This window comes from Castanea sativa, chromosome 12, assembly GCF_040712315.1.
Source record: "Castanea sativa cultivar Marrone di Chiusa Pesio chromosome 12, ASM4071231v1".
Taxonomy (NCBI): Eukaryota; Viridiplantae; Streptophyta; class Magnoliopsida; order Fagales; family Fagaceae; genus Castanea; species Castanea sativa.
The window spans coordinates 47683684-47693965 of NC_134024.1; the positions used below are offsets into that span (position 1 = coordinate 47683684).

Genomic DNA, 10282 nt, shown 5'->3' on the forward strand with positions numbered 1-10282 from the left:
AAAAAATAATAGCAAAAATATAAACAATCTAGTTTGTATGGAAAGCTAAAAAAATAAAAATCCAATTTTGATTAATTAGATTCTCTCTCTCTCTCTCTCTCTCTCTCTCTCTCTCTCTCTCTCTCTCTCTCTCTCTCTCTCTCTCTCTCTCTCTCTCTCTCTCTCTCTCTCTCTCTCTCTCTCTCTCTCTGGCTTATAAATATAAAATTATTCAAATTCTTGCTTCCTCTAATTTTATTTATAGAGCTAGATATATGATTAGTTTTTTTTTTCCATGACGAGTTTTACTAATATATGCCCTTAGGGCATATATTAGTAAATCATTGTAAGAAATTTTTTATGGGAAAAAGAAAAAGTGACTAACTTTTTTGACAATTTTTTTCAATTTTCAATAAAAATTTCCTAAAATGAATAATTAATATATGCCATAAGGGTTTTTTTAAAAATAAATTCTTTATATTGTAATTTTCGTTTTCTACATTGAATTGACTCATTTGGCACAAAATTTAAAAAACTTAGATTAGATGGAACACGTGGTACAAAATTAAACTCTAATTGAAATCCAATTTTTACACTGAATTAACTCACTTGGCACAAAAATTTTAAAACTTAAATTACATGGAGACACATGGTGTAAAATTGGACAACAATTGGAATCCAATTGGATTTTCTCTCAATTTTGACTTTAATTATATATATATATGTGTATGTATGTATGTATGTATGTATGTATGTAACTCATCAATCCAGATTCTCAATTGATCGAGCCTCAATGAAGGGATAATCGAGCTTCAATCAATATTGGTCGATTGAAGAGTAGTTGAACTCGAATCTTCATAAATTCCTTTATTACGCTACTTTTTGTACAAATAGTCTTGAACTTGATTGAACATGAATGAATTGATTAAAACACATTTGACTGTGCCATTGTCAAGGAGTTTTCTAACTTTAAACATGCATTGAGGGTATTTTGGTGCTTTTTGGTGGATATTTTGTCATTTTAGAGTGTTTGGGATATTTTTGTTATTTGAAGGGCTCCGGGGTATTTTGATACCTCCAAGTATTTTGGTTATTTTTAGATGTTTCAAGAGTATTTTTGTCATTTTAGGGTTTTGTTAACCCCCAGTACTTTTTTAACTGGAATATTCTTTTGTTTTAATAAGAAATTGTTATATCACTCATTAACTAAATAAAATATGGAGATTAAAATCCAAACCACTTGCCAATGTATGTTTAAAACAACAAGAGATGACTAGTTAAAAGGGTATTGAAGGTAAGTCAAACCCGCCATTTTATAATTTTTTGGTGCAGACACTATAAGGGTTTGAAAGTAGAAAATGTACATTTTTTTTATTAGTATTTTATGCATGCACCAAATACATAAAAGCAATGAACTTGTGCTTTGAAAAACATTTTATGTTTAAACAAGCATAGCCTAAACTTTTCCTTCTTATCATTTAGTTTACAAAAATTGCTGGCTTATTATTAAATTATTTCATTAATTTTTTTATTATTAAAACGGTCCAACAAACTAAAATAAATCACTAACTACACTCTAATGGTGATGTGAAAGAATAAATCTAGGTGACAAATTGTGACTGGTTGCTTGTCACTTTTACATTGACCCATCACTTTTCCTTCATCACTCATAACCTATTATATCATAGTTGTGGCAAAATTGTGGTACAAAAGGATGTGATCCTAGATTTGTTTGACCTGAAAACTTATGATTAAATCTAACTCTGGATTCAACTTATGGAAGAGTAGTGCTTATATGTATATATTTCAATAGTTGAGGTAAGAGAATTTGAATTTTGAATATCTCCGTTAAAAACATCAAGAAGTGCTAGTTAAGTTACAAATCACTTAGCTGAAAGAGTAATGCTATTAACGCAACATTTTTCATAGCTGTTCACAATAGTTAAATTGGTAAGTTAATAACTTATTATTGATTATCAGACCAATTACTCACACAACTTTATATTCCACCATTAATTTATTGTCATTTTAGACCCTGTTAACATTTGTTTTGAATTATATTGTTACTCTATAATTATTATTCCATAAGGAAACTATAAACTCATTAATTTTTTTTTTAAAAGGACAAAGTTTAGCTAGTTGTAGTCTAAAACTACAACATTACTCAATAAAATATGTATTATTACATATTTTAAAAATGTAACCGTTAAATTTCATGTTTTTTATGTTCTTAACACACATGTCAGATTTTGTATTAATCGGATATTATTTACCATAATTATCTATAAACTTATATTTTATGTATAATTTTAAACTATTAAAATTTGTAATAATTTAAACAATTTATTAATAACATAACTATTAATTTTTCATTTTTAAAAAATTTTGTAAGCATGATGGATATAAAAAAAGATGTAATCTAATAATGGATACTTTGTTAAAAAAAAAAAAGCAATTTCAATTTCACTCAAATATAAAAGTTGTGGATGGAGAGATGAGCTCGAACAAGAGTCCAAAAAGGTTTTGAGAAGTGCGGCTCAGTAATATAAATACTCTCAATTGAACCCGAACTCTCTTTCACATTTCACACTCGCGCCTCTTCACCATAACCAAACCCTAATAAAAACCCTAAAAAACAAAAAACCAAAACCAACAAAAAAAAAAAAAAAAGAAAAAAAAAAGAGAGAAGAGAGAGAAAGCGAGGTGTGAGAGAGAGAGAGAGAGCAGAGCACAGAGAAATACCCAAATTTCTCTCACTCACTCACTTTCTCCGATCATTTTCTCTTCGTTTCAGGTACTCTTTTCTGTTCATTTCACTTCTGGAATCAAAGATCGCCTTTACTCATTTTCAAAACCCTAATTTTTGTAATTTTTTTTTTTGTGTATTTTAGCTGTTGTAGGGTTTGAATTTTGGCATATAAAATGTATGTGAATTCAAGTTAGTGTTTAAAAAAAAGTAAATTTTTTTTTTTAATTTTTTTTTTGGTTTGATTTGATTTGATATGATTTGATTTCCAGAGATCAATTTTTTTTCAATGGCGACTTTCGAGCAGGCGGAGGTAGCTGTGACCGTGGCCGTGGCCGCGACACCGGGTGCTGATGTTGTATGTGTTGTTATTGATGTGTATAGAATGTTGTCAACAGTTAGTGTGTTGTGTTTTGTTTTGTGGGTTTTTGATTGGTTTTTGGTTAAATTTTTGTGGTGAAATGTAGGTGGGCAATGCTTTTGTTCACCAATACTACCTTATATTGCATCAATCGCCAGAACTTGTACATCGGTTTTACCAGGATGTTAGTAAGATTGGTCGTATGGAAGAGAATGGGACCATGAGTATCACAACCTCTATGCAAGTGAGCTCCTATCTTTGTGTGTATAATTTTTGTGTTTTTGTCTAGAAGCTTAATTGTTTACATGTTGTGGATTGTGTGATTCTTATTTGAAATATCGTGGGTTTCAGTTAGTTTAATCGATAAAGTCTAGACATGGGTTCGAATCTTGCATACACCAAAAACCTAATTTTAAGCTTTTTGAAAATGGGGTTGTTTGAGAAAGCTATACCTAGGAAAAAGTGAAGATTTAAAAAGGTGTAGTTGGAAAAAAAAAATGTAGTTTGATTACACAATTCGCACTTGGTGTCTTGGTTTGATGATACAGTGTAATTATAATGGACATGATTTAGGTTCAAATCTATAAAAACTTTCCTTTTTGAAATATCTTTTATACCTTCTGAAGCCTAATGGGCAATGGCCTACATGTTGGAACTTGTTTTGTACTTTACCTGTTTACTCTATGTGACCATAATTTATCTCTTGTTGCTATTAATATGGCAGAAGAATGCAGAAAATAATCATTCGGTTGCTAAGCATATGTTTGAAAAAAAAAAGATTCAGAAAATCTGATTTGTTTTCAATTAATTTCTCCATGACCTTGTAGAGAGCATTCCAAAAGATTTGAAATTCATGTCCTGTAACTCATGTTTGGATGAGAAATTTTGAGGTGTAAATTTCTAATGTTAATTTTCCCTTGAGAAAAAAAGTGAGTTAAAAAAAGATTGCATGGAATTTGAACTTGGAATTTATAAGCACTGAAATCCAGGATCAAATTCAGGGAGGAAGATAACATTTCCAAATTCTGCCAATGTTACTATTCTTATTCAACCCTACCTTTACTACTGCCACCACCACCACCACCACCACTACTACTTCTGATGTTTCCATCACTACCACCAACACTGTCCTCATCGTTGTCAATGCCGCGACCACCACCCCCCATCTGCTCCATCACCACCACCACCACCACCAACAACAACAATACCATGATACCATACTACTATCGCCACCAAATCATTTGCACTGTCATTGTCATCATTGTTGTAACTGCTACAATACTCTAGCCAATATGTTCTAACTCAAATGGCACCTTGCCCCCTTGTAAAATTGGATGCTTGTGTATTCATCTAACCAATAAAAATTTGATTTGATGGGTTTGAGATTCACATCAATTTGAATCCCATGGGTTTGGAAAGTATTTTTTGAATTTATCATTCAAGCATAATATTTTAGAGTGAAAAAAGGGATAGTTTGAGTAACATTTTGGTATTAGTTGTAGCCTACAAGTTCTTTTGTATGTATAATGTTGAATTGGAAATCAGGAGAGTTGAAGCCCTGATCACTCTATATATTTTGTTTGATTTTCGTTGATCAGGCAATCAATGAGAAGATACTCTCACTTCATTATGGTGAACTCAGTGCACAAATCTTAACTGTGGATGCACAAGATTCTTTCAACGGAGGAGTACTTGTTCTTGTGACTGGATATTTGACTGGAAAGGACAGTTTGAGGCGCAAATTTACTCAGAGTTTCTTCCTAGCACCTCAAGACAAAGGCTACTTTGTTTTAAATGATGTGTTTAGATATGTTGATGATGGGAGCCAAAGTTTTGTGAATGATGTTGAAGTGCCCCTTACTCCTGACCCTGGTAATGTCAAACACATTTTACAATTCAAAGTAAAGCCTTTTGTTCTTCTTTAACTGATTTTTAGGATAATTTTTTTTCAGAGCCTACTCCTGTCGAGGAGAATCATGTTTCTGAGACAGCAGCTGAATTGTCCGAGGTTGTTGATGGAGAAGTATACAACCCTCCTGAAAATGGACAGGCTTCAATTGAAGAAGAGGAAGTGCTGGTTGCTGAGGTAGTTGATGAAGTTTCAGATGAATGGCAGATAGTGGCTGAATCCAACTCTAAAACTGAAGTTCCCAAAAAGTCATATGCCTATATTGTAAGCATTCATCAATCAAAATTCTATCATTTTAACTTGCTTATTAATTAAGTGTGTGGTTTCATTGCCAGCTACAGTTGTAATTTCTACGTCCTGGATGTGGGCAGAAGTTATATTTTTTACTTCAATTTGTTGTTGCAGGTTAAGGTTATGAAGGACAGTCCAGCTGCCCAAACTTATGCTCCTCGAAGGTCTGTTTCCAAGAGCCAAGAGCAGCCAGTAATTGCTGGACCTCCTCCTCCTCTGGTGTCTGAGACACCGGTTTCCAGCACAAATGCTAATGAAAACAGTAGTAATAAGGATTCTGAAGGTGTGCAGTTTGTTATTGTTAAGTTTTATTTCTGCTAGTTAACTCACATTATGATCTGCATCATTGTTGTTGTTGTTTTTACTCTGTATGGGTGTATTAATCTAGTTAATATGTATACTTTGCGTTTTATGACCAGTTGAAGGTTACTCCATCTACATAAAAGGCCTCCCTCTGAATGCCACACCTTCCCTACTAGAGAATGAGTTCAAGAAGTTTGGACCTATTAAGAATGGTGGTATTCAAGTTAGAAGCCAAAAGGTATGTCATATGTTAATCAAGTTTATGTTGTTCATTGTTAGCTGTTCCCTGAGCATATAATTGTTCTCCATGTGTCAATACAACAGGGATTTTGTTTTGGCTTTGTGGAATTTGAAGTGGCAAGTGCTGTGCAAAGTGCAATCAAGGTATACATCTGTTATTCTGGGCTGATCTGTTTTCTGTTTCTCTGTTATTCTTGATATGATTGAGCAGATGAATGGGCCATAACTTCTTTCATTGGTTGACTTTAGGACTTCTTAGATCCTGTTGGTGTTAATATGAGCTTATACTCATTTACATACTAAATCTAAGGCTGTTTAATAATTTATGGGACTTTGTTATGACTGGGATATGCTGTTTATATTTCTGAGTTTTTGGTTTAATTGAGCAAGTTCTCTGCAAGGTGCAATTCTGTTGTGCTGTTGTTCATCGATTTTGCCTTGGTGATATGTTCTTCCTTTTTCCTTTACCTTTTACCTCTCCTGTTATGTTTTACCTGATGGAGTAGATGGATGCACCATAACTTGTTTCATTAGTTAAATTGGATATGCTGCTATAATTCTTAATTTTTTTGTGATATAGGTTCTTTGGTTGTAATCTAAATGCAATTTTAAAACCTACTTGGGCGATTAACTTTTGCTGCCCATGAGATTTTGTTTTGCAGTATGTCATCATCAATAAAATTGCAACAGTAGTTGATACAATAATAGCTATTGTTGGAAACTAGTCAAAATTAGCAGTTTGTCCAAAAGTGATGCATAGGGTAGTTGGTAGCAAGTTTAGCTAGGGCCATCATGGTTAATTGTATTGCTTGAAGAGTGAGCTGGTGACCCTGTTGTGCTTTCCCGATGTCTTCTATTGGTGCTGAAATATTCCATGGTGGCTGCCGATTTTGTTTCCAGACTTGTTCCAGCTTATGACTTACCAGTTTAATAATTATTGTGAAACCCATCTTTATTGCCTTCAACACAGCCTCACTGCAGCTACCCATCTTTCTGATTGACAATTTGAAAATTTGGTGCTATAGCATTTAACTTAAATCTTCTTCCCCTCTCTGGATTTGGCTTCAAAGGCTATGCCGCTCCTCTGGTTTTGTTTTCTCCATACTCCATGGCTTTGATGAGGACTCACTTGCCAGTCTGCATTGTATGCCTTTGTGTTGCTGATTATCCTCTTTTCCTTGGTTTTTTCGTTCCTGTCCATCAGGTTATAAATACAGGATGAGATTTAATAAATGTAGAGTTCTCTCCCCTCCAGTGGGGAGGTTTAGTGTTGAATTTTATTAGTTTTTATAGATTTTAAACAAAAAAAATCTTATCAGTGTTCTTTAATGATGATGGTTTCCAAATTACACATGGTAACTAAGTCTAATTTGCAATTATTACTCAAAATATGTTATTTAGAAAATTATGAAATTATGTTTCAATTTTTTACTTAAAAACATCTCTTGTTTACAATATTGAAGCGTTAAGATCTTTATTTTTTATTTTACCTTTAACATGAGGGTACTATTAGTCTACTATTCATATATGTTGTATGATGTTTCAGCAGCATCTATTGCTAATGAGTATGGTTTTGATTTCATTCTTTGTATTAGATCCTTTCAATCGATTGTTGCATCAGTTAGCTTCTTAATGTTATTTTGAATTATTGCATGAAATAATATTTCTATTGATGTTTAGGAGTCGCCCATTGACATCGGTGGACGCCAGGCTGTTGTAGAGGAAAAGAGGTCTACCAGTCGAGGTAAGTCGGGTTTTGTAGATGAATTTTACCCATTCAAAGATTTTTTTTTTGGGGGGGGGGGGGGAGGTGTGGGATGTTGGCCAAGTTGTGTTCTTTTGGACATTAGATCAGGTGATCTCGGATTTGCTTATTAGGAAAAACATTGGAAGAGAATGCTCCTCTTTCTAAGTAGTTCATTTTAGACACAGGAGGTCTTTTACTGTGGGAGTTAGCCTAGGGAAATGCATAACTATGGGGTTAGGGGGAGGAACATGCAGGTCTCACAATTTGTTCTGATGGACCCATTTTGTCGCAAGGGTAAAAGGGCATTCTTGATTGAATGAATGTTGCTTTCATCTCATGGGTTATTTCTTTCTACAAATCTTAGCCAGACATGCGCAACTAATTGGTTGATGGTAATGGTTATTCATGGTATGTTTATTAGGTTAGGTGCCACCTTGATTCCATGACATCTAATAGTGACTTCTTTTTTAATCTCCAGGGAACAGTAAGGGACGATTTTCATCTGGAAGGGGGAATGGATATAGGAATGAAGGAGGCAGAGGAGGGCGTGGAAATGGAAACTATGGAGGTGGCAGGGGCTATGGGCGGGGTGACTTTAATGGCAGGGCTGAGTTTGGAAGCAGGGGTGGCAACCGAGAAGGATTTTCAAACCGCAGAGGTGATGGATATCAGCGGGCTGATCATGCAGGTGGCAATGGTGGCCGTGCAAATCGTGCTGGTGGATTGACTGTAAACGCAACAGCCAGAACTACTGCACCTCGGATACCTGCTACTGCCTAAGATACCATAACTTTGTGAGGAAGATAGCAGTTAGAGGATTTTTACATTTTTCTGAAGTCTGGTGCTTTATCAAGTGATTGGATCTTTTTCAGATGAGCTACATGAACTTTGCTTTAGGATTTTTGTTTTTTAATTGGTCAGTCATGAGTGATAATCATTCAAAAACTCTATTCAGTATACTAGTAATTAGTACCCATTGTCCAGGTGCATTGGTGTGTTGTGGGTCACCTATTTTTAGCAGTTATTTTTGGAGCTTGGCTCCTATATGGAAATGACAATATGGTTAGGCTATGGCTTTAGGTCATCTTGAATCAAGATTCTTGATATGGGATTCTTTTTTGTTCGATTCATTTTTTTATTTTTGCAGATATAGCTCATGTGTCAAACTTTTTAGTTTCTTTTAGTTTGAGCCGTTTGATTTCCGAAGTGAGGAAATGTAGCCCTTGACCTTGATGCGTGCACCATTGAATCATGAGATAAGTTGTGTGTGGTAGTGCATCAAACAGAACGTCTCAAATGGATGAAATGCTCCTAGTGAAACCTCAGGCCTGATGTGTTTGATTTTTCATTGTTCTTTAGGATTCGAGTAGTATGTTTCTTGTGCTTGTATATTTTGTACCTGCTCATCTTGGTCCCAAATTAATGGCCGCCTTTAGTCTGCGAAAGTTGGCTTTTTGTATCAAACTTCTCTCATTGATTGGTGAGCAGCATTTTGCTTCTCCTTGATTATCTGAGATCTCATCAATCATCACTGTGTTATCTTGCCCTGCTATATAGTAATTTAATCCTTAAAAAGTTTGATTCATGTCACTGGATTTATTTCTTTCCTTAATTTAACTATGCTTCCAATCGTGTTTGTGATATTTTTATTTCTAGCTTGATATGAAATGGAAACTAAAAAGTTTCCTAAGTTTATAAATATAGAAAAGATAAAAATAGGTTTTCACTAAAATGTTTTTTTAAGCCTTTCTACAAAGAAGCGGTTAAAATACCGGAATGAGAGAGACTGCTCCACCTACCGCAAAGAAAACAAATGCGTGGATCTGCTAGTAGTGACCCCTTATTTTGTATCAGTTATTTTTGGACGCTTGGGGTATTTCTTACCCAGACTTTGTAACTTTGATTCTATTTAATTAAATTCCCCTTTACAAAAAAAAAAAAAAAAAGAAGAAGAAGAAGAAGAAGAAAAGAAAGAGAGAGAGAGAGAGAGAGAGAGACTGCCCCGTAGTTTCTCTATCCTTCACATTCTAAGAGTTATAGATTGCACCTCGATTCTTAAGCTTTGGGAAATGATTGGGGTTGGTTTGGACCCCCCTAATTTTCCTATCCAACATGTATTTTATTTGATAAAACAGTGCTTAAATTCTTTACATACCTCAAGTCCAGTAGAAAGATATTTTTCCCATAATCTTGTCGCAAATTTGGACAGCTCCTAACCAAATGTGTTTTGAGGGCAACTTTTTAGGAAAGAGCCATCTTTGAAAAAGCCAGAATACTATTACTAACCATTGAATTCCGACTCATCCAAAACTTGCTACCTCCCAAGGGGAGCATTTACCAAAATTGTCTTAAGCTCATTGGTTGGGAACAAGCTTCGACAGGTTTCCATAAACTAAATACATGAGGATCTGTTTTGGGAAACCTAGGGCCTGTTGCTGAAAGGAATCTCTACAAATGTTGGTCGCTCAAATTCTCTCTTGGCAGAATTATGTACTTTCGAGACTTTAGAGATGGAAATGGACTCACTCTAGCACTCAATTCTAAAATTTTAAAATTCAAATTAAATTAGGGAAATGTTAACAAGCACCGCTTGTTAACATTTCCCTATATGGGTCTCACTCTATAAAAAACACAAAAAATTATTAAAAGGGTTCTCAAAAATGATAAAAAAAAAAAACTGTTAAAAAATTGTCAAAAAGGAAAAAA

The 10282-nt window shown here is 34.3% G+C and overlaps 1 protein-coding gene across 1 annotated transcript; it reads left to right on the forward strand.

The window, feature by feature from the left end:
• The first annotated feature begins 2558 nt into the window (after window positions 1-2558).
• LOC142619087 (nuclear transport factor 2) lies at window positions 2559-8706 on the forward strand. The gene is made up of 10 exons (XM_075792154.1): window positions 2559-2773; window positions 2998-3083; window positions 3193-3330; window positions 4685-4958; window positions 5039-5259; window positions 5401-5569; window positions 5706-5827; window positions 5914-5973; window positions 7510-7573; window positions 8055-8706. The coding sequence occupies exons 2-10, from the start codon at window positions 3015-3017 to the stop codon at window positions 8354-8356; spliced, it is 1419 nt and encodes a 472-aa protein (XP_075648269.1). The 5' UTR covers window positions 2559-2773; window positions 2998-3014; the 3' UTR covers window positions 8357-8706.
• Window positions 8707-10282: the final 1576 nt, after the last annotated feature.